The 17,870-nt window shown below is 41.1% G+C and overlaps 2 protein-coding genes across 5 annotated transcripts in view; one reads left to right on the plus strand and one right to left on the minus strand.

The window, feature by feature from the left end:
- The window catches only part of SLC49A4 (solute carrier family 49 member 4), a 195,508-nt gene that overhangs the window by 158,958 nt on the left and 18,680 nt on the right, over positions 1–17,870 (plus strand). The window lies entirely within an intron of this gene.
- SEMA5B (semaphorin 5B) overlaps positions 6,777–17,870 on the minus strand; it is a 362,762-nt gene continuing 351,668 nt past the window's right edge. For 3 of the 4 annotated variants that reach the window (XM_048869807.2, XM_048869808.2, XM_075117741.1), the window contains one exon: positions 6,777–12,653. In XM_048869807.2, the coding sequence (XP_048725764.2) occupies positions 12,498–12,653 (156 nt within the window). In that variant the 3' untranslated portion in view covers positions 6,777–12,497. Of the gene's footprint in view, positions 12,654–13,129; positions 13,200–17,870 lie in introns of all 4 variants that reach the window. The other variant, XM_048869810.2, reaches the window with a different exon arrangement.

Consider the following 17,870-nt stretch of genomic DNA (forward strand, 5'->3'; position numbering starts at 1 on the left):
AACTCCCTTCTCCCAGGGAAGGACTGCCGACTACCTCCCTGCAGCATCCTCTGCTTCTACAGTTGAGCCTTCTTCTAATTAGCTTCCTCCAGTTTGTTTCCCCCATTTGCAACCTAACTGGCTGGATTGATCCTACTTGGCCTAATTCAGTCCCCTCAGGGCTAGTGTGGGGAGTATGCTCCATCACAGGGACTGATCTCAAAGCAATAGAAAGACGTCTGTTAACTTCAGTGGGCTTTGGATCAAGCACTACGTGGATAGCAAACACTATACTTGAAGTAGTGTATTATATTATATTGGTATTGTATTACAGTAATATCCACAGGCCCCACTAAGAACCAAGGCCCTATGGTGATAGGCACTGTTGAGATAGTGCTCTGTGGACCTAGATAAATCCTGTTCATTGCTTGGAAGACTGTTTTCAGAGTAACAGCTGTGTTAGTCTGTATTCGCAAAAAGAAAAGGAGTACTTGTGGCACCTTAGAGACTAACCAATTTATTTGAGCATGAGCTTTCGTGAGCTACAGCTCACTTCATCGGATGCATACTGTGGAAAATGTAGAAGATCTTTTTATATACAAAAAGATATACATATATAAAAAGATCTTCTACACTTTCCACAGTATGCATCCGATGAAGTGAGCTGTAGCTCACGAAAGCTCATGCTCAAATAAATTGATTAGTCTCTAAGGTGCCACAAGTACTCCTTTTCTTTTTGGAAGACTGTATAACCCAAAACAAAGATGCTGTTTTAGTTCAGAAGAGGAGGGAGATTGGTGAGAATTATTGATGAGGAGAAAAAAGAAAGACGAATTTGAAGAAGATAAGTGTGTGTGTGTTTGGCAGATGACAGTGAGAGTGTTGTAGACGTTGGGTTATAGGCAATCCATTTCCTTGTGGATGCTTGATAACAGTATAGGCCTCTTGGTTAATAAAACCATGGAATTACACATTGATAGAGCTGCTTATCAGTTAGTATTGTGTTGATTTTTTTTTCAGTATAAGGTCATGTGTCAATAGAATTGTTTTTTTACTTAATACAGTTTTGCTCACCCAAAAAATCTCAGTAGCAATACCTGAGAGGAAGACTGGTCTTGTGGCTGAGACATTGGCTTAGGACTCAGGAGGTATGAGTTCAGTTCCTGGTTCTGCCATGGACTCTCTGTGTGACTTGGAGGGGTCATTTAATCTCAGCTCCCCAGCTATAAAATGGGGATGATGACACCTCCTTTCTCCCACCCTTTGTTTTGTCTATTTAGGTTGTATGTTTTTGGGAGTGGGCAAAGGCTGTTTCTTATTATGTGTATGCATAGGACCCAGAATCTCCTTACAGACATAACACTGGATGCTTCCCTCTTGGGACAGGGAACACATTTTTCCTCACACAGCCCAAGGCAAATGGCCACAACACAAGCCACTTGCCCATCAATCTGCAGGAGCTAAGGACAGTCAGAAATGCTTGCTTCCACTTTCTTCCCCAATCAATCAAGATCATGACAGACAACATAGCTTGCATGGATTATATCAATCATCCAGGAGGATCATGTTCCTTCTCACTCTACACCAAAGTGGTAAAGCTCTGGAATGGGTGGATAGCCAAGCAGATAGTCATTTTGGTTTCTTACCTCCCAAGTATACAAAACACCATGACAGACTATCTCAGCAGACATTTCTCCCTAAATCACAAATGGGAACTGACCTCGCAAGTCCTCAACAAAATGTTCATAGCCTACGGGTTTCCAAAGGTTGCCCTTTTTGCCACTGCAGCCAACATAAGGTGCAGAAAATTCTGTTCCAAAGAAGGACTCAATCCCCAATCCCTAGTAGACACCTTTCTCATTACATGGACAAAGGATCTTTTTAAGTGTATCCATCAACTCCATTGCTTATAAAGGTTCTCAACAAGATCAAGCAGGACCAAGTCAGGGTCATTTTGATTGCACCAACTTGGCCAAGAAAAGTTTGGTTTCCTTTACCTCATCAGATTCACCTCTGATCCTCTGTGGCGGCTCCCAATCCGTTCTCAACTGTTGCCTCAGAATGCGTGTTGAACACTTCACCCCAATCTGAACATTCTGTAACTCCAAGAATTGCTCTTCAGTGGTTGTCTGGACTAGAGGCATCTTGTTCATCGGGACAACAACATGTGATGTTAAATAGCAGGAAGGAATCTACAATATTTGCTTATCTCCAGAAGCGGAGAAGATATCTTTGGTGTAACCACCATCATCTTTCACCTGTACAGTCATCTCTTTCACAATCTGTTGGAATTGAAAACATCAGGTCTCTTGAGTTCCATCAAGGTTTATTTAGTGTCAATAACAGCTTTCCACTCACCAGTAGAAGGTTTCTCAATTTTTGCACATCTGACCACAGTGAGGTTCCTAAAGGTCTTAGGAATCTTTTTCCACAAATTAGCAATCCTAGTCCACTTTGGGATCTCAACCTTGTTCTTTATCATCTCATGAAACAGCATTTTGAGCCACTACATGCTCATTGTTACATTTATCTATGAGGATGGCGTTTTTGGTGGCCATCACTTCTGCTCAGAGGGTTCTGAGGGGCTCTAATAGCAGGTCCTCAATTTAATGTGTTCTCCAAGGAGAAGGTATGACCCCCATCCAAATTTTTTACCTGAAATTTCTTCTGAATTTCATATTTACCAGACTTTTCACCCTCCAGTTTTCTTTCCTTAAGCTGCATCAGTCTACACAGGAAGCTACTGTCTTCCATATACTAAGTCCAAGTAAAAGGCCAACGTCCTCTTAACACTGACTCAGACCATTCAAGAAATCCCTTACATCTGTTGTTTCTATTGCAGATAGGTCTAGGGGAATCCTCTATTTCCACACAGAGACTCTTTAAATCAGGAGTGGGCAAACATTTTGGCCTGAGGGCCATATCTAGGTATGGAAATTGCATGGCGGGCCATGAATGCTCACCAAATTGGGGGTTGGGGTGCAGGCTCTGGGGTGGGGCTGGGGATGCAGGAAGGTGCTCCAGGTTGGGACTGAGGGGTTTGGAGGGTGAGAGGGGGTCAGGGCTGGGGCATGGTGCAGGCTCCAGGCGGCGCTTACCTCAGGCAGCTCCCAGAAACAGCGGCATGTCCCTCTTCTGGCTCCTATGTGGAGGCACCGCCTGGCAGTTCTGCACGCTGCCTCATCCGCAGGCACCACCCCTGCAGCTCCCATTGGTTGCTATTCCCAGCCAATGAGAGCTGTGGGGGTGGTCCTTGGGGCAGGGGCAGCATTCAGAGCCCCTGGCTGCCCCTACACGTAGGAGCCAGAGGGAGGACATGCCGCTGCTTCCAGGAGCTGCATGGAGTGGGGCAAGCCCTAGACCCTGCCCCTTGGCGGGAGCTCGAGGGCCAGATTAAAAGGTCTAGAGAGCTGGAAGTGGCCCTCTGGCCGTAGTTTGCCCACCCCTGCTCTAAATGGACCTCTGGATGTGTTACTTGTTATGATTTGGCAGATGCTCAACCTCCCCTATGAGCGACTGCCCATTCTATATTATGGTCTACAGCTGTAGCCATATTCAAAGACATTTCAGTTGCTGAGATCTGCACAGCTGCGACATGGACTTCAGTGCATACTTTTCTCAGCCATTGTGCTTTGGTTCATGCTGCTAGACTGGATGTTGCTGTAGGCAATGCAGGTCTCTCTTCCATGCTGGATTCTGTTCCGAACTTCCTGCCTCCTTAAGAGGGTTGCTCTGTGCTATTTTCAATACCTTCAAAGGCTCAGGCTTCCCCGTGACATCAGCAGACTTCTCTCTTTTAGATGATGTTCTGCTCCCAAATCCATAGCAAAACATATCTGAACACGTTGCAACCATGAACTTTTGCTAAAACGTGGCCCTGAATGTCCAAAGGGGAAGCACAAAAGTATGCATTATGTTATGATTTCTTCAGAAAGCTGCCAAGAACAGTAAGGTCTCCACTGCCAAAGAGGGATAATTGAATGAAGTTATTCTTGGATAATAACTACTATAAGTGCAACAGTGTGTATTAACCCTTAAGGAACCAAATTAAATGTTCCACACTTTGTCTATGAAAATCATGCTAAAGCCTGAAACTACGCAGCAGCTGTCACACTGCTTTGGTGGGAATTTGTCGCTTACCTTGATGGTACATGTTGGTGGCAGCCATACTACTCCAGGAACTATTGCTGCTCTGGAGCCCCTTGCTGGAATGGATGGGCCTGAGCTGTATCATCTTCCTGCTGCATCTGCATAGTTCCTTCAGCTGGAAGAGCTATTCCAATAAACTCAGAGCTGTGGAGGGTGCAGAAAGTCAGCCTGAGGGCTCTATTTTGTATTGCATTCCTTTTGTCATAACTGTGAGTGAAGCAGCAGCCCAGCTGCACCAAGGACAGACTTACCCCTAAAATGGGTCCAGTCCCCTCCCAAAATGCTTAATTCTAGCTAATACACTGGCCTCCTGCAAATCAGAGATTACTAATGGACATGGAGGCGGGTATCTGATTAGCACCTTCAAACTGTAGAAATCTGTTGTGACGTTTAAAAACAGTTTTGCAGCACTTTGTGACAGCAGGATAAGTGGTGGTTACATTTTCAGAGCTGAATAGTTGGAGGAGAAAGTCAATGGTGTACTTGAAAAGCTATTCCAGTGAGAAAGGGGCTCATCCCAGAAGGATCCAGATCACTAGGCCAGAAACATCTACTGAAATCATTTTCAAAGACCAAAAGCTTTGTGCCCAGCAAGTGTGTATGTATAAAGCAGAAAGAGACTAACAGTCAATATATCAATCATGCACTGTGTCTGTAAACTTGGTTCAAAAATATTCTCAAACTGCAATGTGTAAAGGACCTGTAATTGCTCCAAAGTGTATCTTGGTCGGACAGGTGAGGCATCAGCATATTTTTGTTTTCAGTATAACCCTACTGTGTAAGAATGGACAGGCCAGAAGAGAAAATAAAGCACCAGGACTCAGATATTGTGCTGTTAGGTATGGGAGAAAAACAGTGGGTGGATTAGATAGTTATGGCTATTCCTTTAACGGGGACACAAAGAACATTGCACTCCAGCGCTATTCCACTGGCTGCTGTATTTGTTCAACAAGCGATTTGTCATTGCTAATGGATGTGCAGGTCCAGTAGCTATTTATTGATGTTGCCCCCTCAACCATCTCCAGTTAGGCTAGTAATGTCCCAGACAGTAGGTCCTCAATTCTGCAAGGGGCTGAGCACTTTGGCCCTGCTCCAGCAAAGGACTTAATCAAAGCTGGCCTACTTAAGGTGCTTAAAGTTAAGCATGTGTTTAAGTGCTTTGCTGGAATAGGGCCAGAACACTCAGCATATTGCAGGCTCAAGCCCTCACAGCTCTGTGCCAGCTCAGACTCGCTTAGTTTGCCTGTGTTTGTAAGCCAATATTCAGATTTATGCATGAGGTATTTTTACTAATTTTTTTTTTTAACTAATGCATATAGTTGTGAAGTGCAGTGAAGGTGAGTGAGAAGAACCTGCACTGTGGAACAAAGTGAGCCTGTTACTTTAATGACTCAAATTAGTAGCTAGAAAAACACTATGCTATGCATAGATTTTTAGTTTCTGACTTGAGAATTCACTACACAGAAGGGTCTTGATTCAAAACAAAACCATTTAGAAAGCGCTTATGCAAATTCAAGTGTAGGAATAACAGAAAAAAAATCTGATTCCCACCAAGTTTATTTTTACTGATAATGTACCTCTCAATTACTTTTTGATGCTCTGTGTTTGAAAAGAAATTCTTGTACATACACTTGAGCATCTGAAAACACCCAAAAGATAGCTTATGATTTACTAGGGATAAGGTATTCCGTACGCAGGTGTAGCATGTTTCAGGTTGTTAGCAATCCAATCTATTTTTTATGACAGTATGGTGTAATTTTCAGTATAAAACTACAATAAAGTCTTCAGCTGTCTTGAAAGATAAACTAAAATGTTTCTGTCACTTTCTACAGTTTTTATTTTGATTAATAAATGGGATTAGAGCACTAACATTCTCCAGTAAGGCTATGATCATCCTTTAATAAAAAATGTGCCCATTTTTATAATTTTTCACTGTGATATGTAACAGTTGCAAAGGAGCTCGAATACAATCTCAGTCCAAGGGGGAACTGTGCAGCTGAAAGGCTCAGCACGTTGATTATATCTTTGCCTCATTGGAACAAGCTAATATACTTGATTCAATTTAAAAAAAAAACAAAACCAAACCTGTGTCCTTGGGACACTAGTTATGTGGTTCCCTGGACAAAGCAGAGGTGCTACAGGAGCCAGGAAGCAGAGAGTAGGGTCATGCCGCAAAAATCACACCTGGATTTGTATTTCAAACCCACCGGCATTCAGAGTCATTCGATTCAAAGCTTTAGTTCGGCCCATTTGACTCCTTATTCTGAAATAAGATTTGTGAGTCAGATGAACCTGAAGTGTGGGAGAGCCACAGGAGTGGTTTTGGTGTTTAATTTTATTCTGGAATGCTGAACAAAATGAGGTTTGTTTAGGTGGAGTGTTGCATTGTGTAGCTTAATTTAATTTTATACCTAGTAACCTTTTGTAGTCATCCAGGCTAAAATTGTGATAAATACAATTCTGTGTCATGGTTCAGGCAATAAGGGGATTGTGGTCAGCAAGGAATTAGATATTTACACATATTCCAAGTTATAAACCTGGCCCAATTGGTCAGTTGCACTCTGGGATGTGCTTTGCCAGGAGGTTACCTGTCAAATCTTCAGAGGCATCATGTTACATCTTTTTGAGGGGAAATGACTCACAAACGCTCCAGATGGTTGTTTTATTTCTGAATTACTCTTTACATTGTACAATATATAAAAATACAGAGTACCCCAAAAAATTCACAGTGTCTAAAGGCAGTGATTATAGTCTAGGTCACCTTTATTTACTAATAGTACCATCATGTTCAATTGCATAGGAAGGGTGATGTGCCTTCACACTAAGAGTCCACTAATACTTGCCAAATTTTCCTTTTTTGGGGTAAATATACTGTTTTCTACTAACAATTTCTTGTGTATCAAAGATCCAGTATTGCCTCTGTCACTCCCTCCTCACCCCTGCTTAAGTCCTAGCTAACGTACTTACCCTCTGTGACAAAGGTTGTTTCTGATTAATTCACTCATCTGTTCAAAATACACACATATATGCAGATATTATAGATGAATTGCATGTAGATGGAACCCACAAGATCATGCAGCTGTGTGGCTTTTTTCCCCAATGTTTTGCCATATTTCTACTAAAAGCCCTTTTGCTTCAGTTATTAGACACACCGACCTCCCCCTCATGCTGTGGCCTGTATATTACACAGCGACCCCATCCCACTGAGGTTTCAGTGTAACACAGGAGTAGTGATATTGCTATGCAGCATCATTTTTATTTCAAAACTATTTATACTAGAAATTCCAGCAAGCTCAGTTCTGTCTTTATAGCATGTAACCATTCATGCTGTCAGGCCCAATGTGTTTGGAAAAAATAAATACCGGATAGGGCTGGGATGAGGAATCAAGTTCTAGAAGCAAACTCAGCACTGATGAGAATAGGTCTTCTGCAGCTGGGAACCATAACTACAGCTAAAACTTCAAGAAAGGCTCTACCTTACAATGTTCTAGCCCTGAGAATTAAGATACTGGATTCTCCATGAGGGCTTGCTTTTGTTAGTTTCCTTGTGCAGCTTTGAAGGCTTCAGTACTATGGACAGCATTTAACTTGGTCAATGCTTATCTGACCCAAACCTGACCTCAGAATTGTTTGAGGTTTGCTCTTAACGGAGGGATTTTCCTATACAAGGCTGTTCCCATTTGAGAATTCACTAAACTAGCAAAACAACCCCTTCAGGTAGGGCCAAATCCTGCAAAAACACTGCTCATATGGGCATAGTCCTTACTCTACACCCATTGAAATCAATGTTCCCATCACTCCAGTGGGTGCTGGAGCATGCTTGATATTCAGGGAGTCCCACTGATGTCCCTGGCCAAGGGCTAATCTAGAAGGCAAGCTGGGGATTACAAAGGTGCCCAAAGGCATTAGCTACTTATTTTTCTAACGCTCTGTCAGACCCACTTGAAAATCGCAACCTAGGAGGTGGCAGGATCTAGCTCTTAAGTTGTATGACAACAGTCCGTGTGGAAATAGTTATTAAATTCTTATGCTGCCACTCAACTACTTGGAAAACAATTGCAAAGTTCTTCAACATACAAGTGAAAATTTCTTCCAGATCCAGTTTGACATTTTTAACTTTCCATTTGTTTCCTCTAACCTGCTACTTTGTTTGCACAGTTAGTCTCTACTTGTAGTTAAATTCAAGAGTGATACACACAGCTGCCTCAGGCTGATTAGTCATCCATTGAGTGGTTACAAAAATTGTTTACTTAGTTATTCTTAGCTAGAATGTTTTGTGGAGAATGGGCATTTGTAACTACAACAAATAAATTTTATTTTCAATTTAAAAAAAATATATTTAGTTATAAAATGTATTTTGCTAAATCTAATGAAAAGAACATAGGGTTTCTTAATCCTTATTTTCAGTCTTTCCCTATGGAATTTGAACTCTAGCACTGCCTTTCTAAGTCTAAATTTTCTCTGTAGGCATTTGAATGGATGGAGACAGAGAGTGTGTATATATTATAAATATATACCCTAGCTATCCACTGATAGCTATGCACACTATTAAATTTGTTACATAAACTTTAAATTTACATTTTATATGTATACAAAATCAGAAATTTGGTACAAAGAATACACTGATCTGTGTGGAGAGCAATTTCATCTTCACGTGGGCTTATTTTATCTTTTCACATCTGGCATTTAATGGACTCCATTCCCACTCTTCTCTTTGATTTCAATATAACTTCGATTTCATTTTCTCAAAATAAGGCATTAAGAACAGCAGTCATTACACCATACACATTCTTTTCTGGTATTTGTACATTTCACATGTTTAAGAAAAGTGAGTGGCTCATATTTACAAACATTCACAAGTGCATCTTTAGAACAGCACCCTTTCTCCAGGTATTTTACTTTTGGGGGTCTTGTCTGTTGGAGGCAGTTGCAAGTTATAAAGGGGTGGCATGTTTATAATTGGCATCTCAATCCGGTGAAGTGCAACAGCAGTTTTACAATGGGGCATGGTTCACTCCATATATGCAACCTTTAGAGCAAGGGAGTAGTGTATCACTTCATATGGAGGTGGAAAAAGAACGACCTTGTTAAACCCTACCCCCACACATTTGGGTGCAAGACACTTACTGCTTTCAACATGTTGTACAGCTGAATCCTATGCCAAAATATTTGCAGTGAACTAAGGTTGCAAGGTCAACCCAATTTCTTGCTAAATAACTGATCAGCATTTTGTTTTTCTCTAAAAGTTAAAAAAAAAAGAAAAGAAAAAAGCCAAAGCTGCTGTTAGAAACCTTTGGTGCTACAGCAATGCTATTTCCAGCCCACTGTGCATACTTTTAGATGACCTTAAGAATGGGAAACTTAAGCAGTTTAACATCGGGCTGCAGAAGCAATTCAATCGCCTATGGACATTACAGATCTGATGATCTGCTGCCAATTTGCCTGCTAGAACCAAACAGAAACACGAGAATATCATTGTATATTGTGTCATTAACCTGGGCTGCACTGGAGAGCTCAGAAGGAATACGACCCTCACATGACATTAACATTGGTCTTAAAGAACTGCACTCTCATACAAACATTAATTGAGTAATAAGAGTTCAGAGTTTCTCCTCCCCCTGCTTCTACTTTCTGCTCAAATGGAGGCTACAGATTCTCGCTGTGATTGCCAATTTCATGAAGCCATTCAGATGGCTAATAAGAATGACTCTGAAATGTCTTGATGAAAATATAACCTACCCCATTGCCCACATACACTATAAAATATGCACCTTTTGAGCACAATGGAAGCAGTGATCTTGCTCACTGATTTGAAAAACTAAATAATTTCAGCTGTTACATAGCTTTTTTTGGGGGGGGGAATAGAAATGTTTGAGCTACAAAAAAAAAAGAAACAAAATTAAAATAACTGGAAGGTTTAACTCACTTGCTCGCAACTCTAAGAATTGCAGCTGTAATCCTGCCAAATAATAACAGTATAACTCTCCAACAAAGGGAACCACCTGAAATGGAAGCTTAGAAATGACTTTAGTTTGTAATGTCTACAGTGATCTTGGGCACCAATAGTTTCCTTAGAACTGCTGACATGAGAAATGTGCAACAGTTTTCAACCGGGCGGGCTCTGCACCAGTCCTGTAACTTTAGCATGGGATTTTCCATAGCCCTAAGGGAATCAATGGGGCTTTTGTGACCAGTGCCTGCCTCTTTTGATCTAGCTGAATAAGTGGAAGAAACTAGTACAACCAAACTCTTAGGGCCAGAATCTGCTTTCGGTCATACCACTGTATAAATCCAGAGTAATTTTATTTAAATGGGGTTTCTCCCAATTTACACTGGTGTAACTGGAAGGAGAACCTGGATCAGCCTGCTAAACTGGTACAGTTGCCAGAAAAGGTTGGGAGTCATTGAGCTAATCTAAGACCCTCAATGATGAAATTTCATAATAAATCTCCTTACAGCTATCGATCACTAGCATACGTTAGGGTTCAACTAGTTTAGAAACAGAAGGTTAATTTGTTCTCCTGCTTTTGGTCCCACACTGTAAGACCCGGTTACAGAGGCCACCTCTGCTCTGCCTCACTCTTAGGAGAGCTGTACATTTTGAGTCATGATCAGCAAAGCCTCTTCTCAGCTCCAATTTACCACCTCTATGGATGGGTATGTGTGCAATGACCAGCTACATCTCAGCCCCATTTTCCAAACAAGTGTCCGTGAAGTGACAGCAATGAGAAACTCGCTGAGTGCTGGCTTACAGTGAAATCTGTTGTATGTAACCAACAGAACCCAAACTGCTTCAAACACATCCCAATCAATGACTGAAAACAGACATGGCAATTGCTACAGTAAGATGCATACAAAGAATTCAAATTCTGGAACTACTTGGAGCTCCTGGGTGTTTAGGTTTGTGCTCATCTCATGCTCAGTATTGTGGCATTCTAAAAGTCATAGCATCAGGAGTTCATTATAAATAGTTAGAAACATTCAATAGTAACAGTGTCAAACTTGCTCACGTTGCTAACACATTTGATGGAACTGTCCATTTTGGCCAAAACAAAACCTAATGTCAGACATACATCTGGTTGTACACACCATGGCTTCTGCAACAGTCTAATACAGTTCTGCTGGACACAGGCACACACATACACAAAATTACATTTCAAGGCTGGATATAATGTTTAATAACACTACAGTCCCAATTTAATAACTGTAGCAAGATTTGTTTGTTTGTTTGTTTCTAGCTGAGAAATCTAAAGGAATATTGGCAAACAATGCACATTATTCAGCTGTATAATTATTTGATGGAGCACTGACTGGAAGACACTGAAGAATGTGCAGCAGACTTTCAGCATCATGGTATGCTATGAATACATTCCTTAGAAAAATACCGTGCCAAAAATTCAGAATTTCTTACTCTTCGAAAAATAAGTGAACTTAAAAAAAATAATAATAAAATAAGAATTAGCCCCAAGCCTAGTGATTTCACAAGAGGAGGGCCGGGGCCATCAGTCATCGTTCCTTGTAGATATGAACAGAATCAAAGTTGGAGGGGAAAAAAGTAAATGTTATTTCAAAGAAAGCTCACAGCTCATGTACGGCACTCCTCACATTTTTTCCAGTGCTATGCACATCTTTGTTCTGCAGCCACAGTCCACATCTCATTCGTTCAACGTTTACTTCACTTAACATCTCATTGCCTGTATCATTTTCTTTTAAGAAGACTGGAAATATTCTGAAATGCTTCTTTGGGTAGAGCACTTTGTGTGTTTTCTTTCCCCAGTTGAACTGGATGTTACCAAAGAAGACTGTGGAGGCTATTTCTTGCAATGTGAAAGGAATCTTCTGGTGATGCTGGAGACACCACTATAAACCTAAAACTTTGTTCTAGTTCCTAGCGTGATGAAATCCCAGGCAGCTCGTCTTGTGAACGAAGTGTCATTCAATGTACCGCCATTGTCGAGTCACTGTACAATCATCCATTGCCCTAAGGAGCTATCTGTAAGGTTTCTTAGAACACACTGGTGTAGCATGGTGGAAACCTAACACAGCATGCAATCAGCTCCTCGGCAATTCAGGCCTCAGACAGAAATACTGATCATCCGGCCATGAATATTTGCAGCAGTAAGTGTCATTTCCAGCCAAATATCCACAAAAGTTTATGCAGAATGGTCCATGGTCCATAAGCATTCTGTCCACTTAAGGAGGAGATGTGCTGTTTAAAAGTAATACAGTTAACACCCCCCCCCCCAAAAAAAAGGCCCTACTTGTACAATATTTACATCTAGAGACCAGGCCAATATTTGGTCCATAAACTCAGTTTAAAAAACAATTCATATAGGAAGTGATCCAGTCCTTGGACAGTCTGTCCATCATCAGCTGTTGGTAAAGGTCCTTCCAGGGGAGGCCTCAGGCCTGTAGTCATATTTATTCAGTGTACTGGGATAATAGGTTGTAGTGTACACGTTGGTTTGCTGCAAGGGGTAGAAGTTGGTCCTTTCATCAGGTATTAAGTTGTTCTTGTTAAGCGTCTGTAAAAAGTAAAAAGAAATTACATACACATATATAAATGCTTTGGAAATGCTCTTTCCTATCTTCAGATCTTTCTCTCTCAGATTCCTTCTCCAGCATGGTCTCCATTCTGGGCCACTGGCACCTTCCCTCCATCTGGGAGGATAAAATGGATACATGGCTCTCTCTTTCTGTGGAGTCAGTCAGTGGGTGGACCCACAGCTCTTGCCATTTCTGCATTGGTGGATCTGTGCTCAGCCATTACTAGAGCCAGAATCCAGAGTCTTCTGCAGAGACCCAGATTCTCCTAGTAGATGGTATGATGTCTGATCATCATTGTCACACAACCATGCTGGGCCTAAATATGACTGAGTGGTGAACTGTACACTCAATCTATTCCCTTCCAAAGTGTTCATTGTACAGCCACCAACTCCCTCTCATAGCAGTTACCAAAATGGCACTTCTTTTCTCTTTGGAAGAGCAGGTGCACATTTACCTGATCTCCATCTCCATTGGTAGATATCCAGGTTTGGACCCCCCGATATTAAGTGTGTCACTTCTGTCAGCTACAGCATAAGTAACAAGTCATGGTCACTTTTTGAAAAACTAAAATGACTCAAGAAATTCTACAACCAAGTAACAAGTGTTGTCAATAGCAGCAGAAAAATGAGAAATTCAAAACGTATCTTTTACCACTAGAATTTAGAAACGAGACAGGGGCTTTTCCTCCCCCTTCTTTGCCTTATCATGGAATCACTTATATTCATGCCACGAGAAATTGTTTCCCCCCCCCCCTTGTAAAATCCATTGACATGCCAGATGTTTCCAGCTCAAAGGGATAAAGTCCCGTTTTGGAGGATGAGACACCTCTCAGAAAATTTATCGTTTTCCTTGCTGTCAATGTCATTTCAATCACATAATCCATTTTGCTTTTGAAGCATGATCATGGCAGGCTTTTATTTTTAAATAACTGCATGCCGCAGTCTCTCATGTGAGCACCTTAATCTGCTGTTATGCTGCAACAAGGAATTCATCCCTTGTTCTAAGGCAACAAAAGGTGTATGTTTCACTTACACCCTTAAAACAGGTTCACACTGTTTCCAAAAAGGGTGCAGATACCTGTGATTGGCTAGTTCAAGCTTCTTGCCATCTGGAGTAGAGAATGTCACCCATTTGAAAGGCAGCATGGACCTGAGGACTGAATATAGGCTTTGGAGTCTGGAACTCCTGAGTTCTAATGCTGGCTCTGCTACTGACTAACTGTGTGACCTTGGGCAAATTACATCACCTGTTTCCATATGGATTAATAATGTTTGCTAACCTACCTCCCAGAAGTGATGTGATGATTAACTGGCTAATGCTCACCAAGTGCTAAGGGCCCAATACTTCCACTTTCACTCAACCTGAGAAGTACCCTACTCATGCATATAGTCCTAGGTACTTCAAGTGAGTAAAGGTAACAGCATCAGGCAGAACTCCTACTTTAGATGTGCAAATGCTGGCCAACAAGGAGTGAGAATTCCTTCTGCCCTTAGAAATAAAAGGAAGATATGATAGGAAGTGTTATGCATTGCTCCCAATCAGCCAAAGAAATATCAAAATAATAAAGGGAGCAGTTTGTTGGTTAGAGCTCAGGGCTGGTCATCAGGGAATTTGAGTTTAATTTTCTGGCTCTGACACATTCTATGTGTCCTTGGGAAATCTCTGTGATTCAGACTCCCCATCTGTAATATGAAGATAAAAATACTTACCCAGCTTGGTCAAACAGTTGAAATTCCTGGATAAAAGGCACATTATATGTGCAAAGTTTTATTATTGAGGAGCTCTTCCAAGGCAAATGAACTTAGTTATTCATGCATACTGTACATAAGGATTGTTATTTCCTAGCCGGTGTGATTTAGCTCAGTTTACTTAACACATGCAGTTAAACACTACATGCCAGTGCCTTCCACGGAGGAGTATAGAGCGTCGTACCATTGGTGTCCTCATTCACCAAGAGAGCATAAAACACCACCAGATCCACTCAACTGCACAGTAGTAGCACAAGTGTAAATTTTCAGAAGCATAAATGAGGGCAAGAGGAACAAGTGTCTGAAGAAATCGCCTCCTACATGGTCAAGTCTTATGATGATGCTCAGGGAAATCTCATCGGTTGCACAATGTGGAAAGCAGAGAGCTGTCAGCATATGGATGTGAGAGAGCAGGTGGTTCAACTGGGATGCTCTCGGGAGGTCACAGCAGTTGTGGATTAGCTGAGTCTCCGCTTGGGATTTCACAAAGTGTTAAGAGTAGAGATGAGTCCAGATCAAAACCCCAGATCTAAACATGCCTGAAGTTTGGTGATGATCAAATCCTGGCAGGGCCCACCTCTAGCTCAAAATGAAAAATCACAGCCCTCTATTACTTGGGCTCTTAGCTGGAATGACTAAATTTCAGGATATCCTGCAACACTTTAAATCTAGTCACTGAAAGCAAGCGTTGCATTTAATTAACATTTGCATTTTCTCTCTCTTTTTTGCCTTTACTTTCCTATAACACTTAATTAGAAAACAACCCCACAACTGTGTCTTTGTTCTTTGATGGAAGGTCTCATATCTTCGGGAAATACCTTATGAAAATGCTTTAAGGGATTTATAATGCAATTAGCTGCACAGAATATGTCTCTGGCGATATTAGGATGGCAGAACAAGCCCTAAATCAGTACGATCAATGTATAGCACCTTAATGTTTTCCAGCACAAACATATTGTTGGTCATATTTTAATGAATAGATGGTTAGGCTCCCAGGCACTAGAAATTGGTTGATATTTTTGCCAGAGGGGAAATTGGGCAGCAGCAAATTTTAGAAATCCACAAACCCAGAAGGGGATTGCAATTAAATTTCCATGTTAGCCTCACTTGTATTATTAAGAGATTTAACCCTGGCTCCTTTCCTTTCTCCCTATGCAGAGATGATAGGCAGGTGACAAACCGTCCCTCTGAAGACTTTCCTTCAGGTGCGATATGGGTTGCGCCATCAAGGCAGGCAATGGCTCAGACGCTGGACCGCAGTCATCCCCAGTGTGCTGAACTCAATGGAGTTACACCCGGGGCGCATTTGGCCTACTCTGAACATACAGGGGTCTCCAGCAGGGTTTGTTGATTCTGAGACCGCAAAATCAAGAGCACTCATTGCCACAGCACTAACTCCCACCACAAAACCAACTGCAGAGAGCACCAGAACCCAGCAACAAGCTCCATAATCTCGGCCCTGTTCATGCAGTGCTCAGCAGCTCAGTGCCCAAGAAGTGGTTGCTGACAGCACTATGCTTGTGCAGTTCTCTTCGAAGAAACACTTGCTGTCTGTCCTTCTAGGTACTTATATGGACCTCATCACCATAGAATCTCATCTTGCTAATCCAGTGCAGCACATGCCACCCTCCACACAGCTCTCAGAGAAGATACAGAGAGAAGAGACTTGCCTCTCTGTGCCAGTGTAGATTGTCCCCTATGGTAGATTTTATATTGTCTAGTTTAAAAGGCTAAAGCAATGGCATTCCCATCATTTGGCAGCCTAAGAGATCTTATTGTCTAATAGAACTAACAGATCTTTTCCTGATATTCAGTTTATATTTTCCCTTTCTTAATTTCACCCCATCTCTCACATAGCACTAATTAATGCCTCTTCCTCCTTGGTGTTTACAACCTCTCCTGGCATTTATCTGTGAGCAGGAGGGATGGGGCTATATGCATTTTCCCCACCCCTTTATATTTAAGAGTCTTAAGTATGTAACTCCCCCTTTCCTAGTGTTGAAATATCACTTGGCACACAATGCCTGGGCAATACACAGCTGTATCTGAGAACCTTCCTAAACACAGCTGGGAAAGGGGGTTCAGGCTCTCTCACAGCCCCATCCTGCCCTGAGGAGAAGGCATCTTACTGCAGTTTTAGAGAGACAACAGACAAATTACTACAAGACTTTAGGAGCACTCAAAATCTATAGTGATAAAAATGCCTATAAGATAGATTTAGACAGAAAGATAGAAAATTGTTTCACTCGGGAGCAAACAGGAACTCAAACCACATTGATCAAATATCTGCTACCTGCTTCCTCCATCCTCGAGATCAGCAGTATCAGCAAAGCCAAGTTATATTTGCCAGTCTATCCATCAGGAGCCTCCATCCAAGAACCTTTTAGCAGATGGCTTGCCAGCAATTTATGCTAATCTGACCAAGGGCATGCACCAGCATTTAAAGTTCTTCCTTTAAAAGAGTTTTTATTATATGATATTGGCATATGAATAAAACACAAGAAAGACTCTTCTGTCCTAGGAATATTAGTTTGTCACATGGGGACGTTTTCAGAAAAGTGAAGAAAGAGATCACTGTAAGATGGTTTGAGATAAGTGCAGCATTTTGACATACTATCACCATCAGCAAATTTAAAAAAAAAGTCCTGACAATGCTACTGTTTAACCTGGGGCTAGCAGAACACTGAATAGCCCAATATTTACAGAAATGTATAGTTGTCATTACAATAATTTTAAAAGTATAGGGCTACCAAAAATGCCTTCCATATATTTTCATAACCTCTGAAATTTACATACAATATATGTCTGGATGTTTTCCATATGGATGGAACATTATGTATGTGCATATGTGTGTGTGTGTATTATTTAACATGCACACACAGTTCCATCCCATCCAAGATAAAGTTCCAATAAAGCAAAGTGTAAGTATTTTTAAACATGACTGGCATCATGATATATTTGTTCACTAGATCTTTTTCATCATTTACTAGTGATATTTTTAGGCAAAGTAAAACATTCAGACTTTCTAATTACTAACCTCCTGTGCTATAAGCCTTACTCCCAGGCCAAAAAATACTGCCTTTAGGTCATTAAATTATAATCCACTCGTGTATTGGATTGCAATCTGACACAACTATCACCACATAATCACATTTAATAATATGGATATTACAGAACTAACCCAGTTTGATCTTGGTTACAACTGTATATATGCCTGTATGTACATTTGTTACTTATACATAGAAATGTGTGCTAAAACTTTTCCAAATTTCAATTTTTTCTTCAAAATTTGTCTAAACATAAAATTTTGACTAAAAATAGGACAATTTTTTTACAAAAATGTTTCAATATTTTCCCCATTTTTTGACCATAAGCCTCATCTGGTGCCTGATTTTGCAGTTACTTCTACATTTGTCCAGTCCTCTCAGCACTTCAGACTCCTCTCCC

The sequence above is a fragment of the Caretta caretta genome, chromosome 11 (assembly GCF_965140235.1).
Source record: "Caretta caretta isolate rCarCar2 chromosome 11, rCarCar1.hap1, whole genome shotgun sequence".
Classification (NCBI taxonomy): Eukaryota; Metazoa; Chordata; order Testudines; family Cheloniidae; genus Caretta; species Caretta caretta.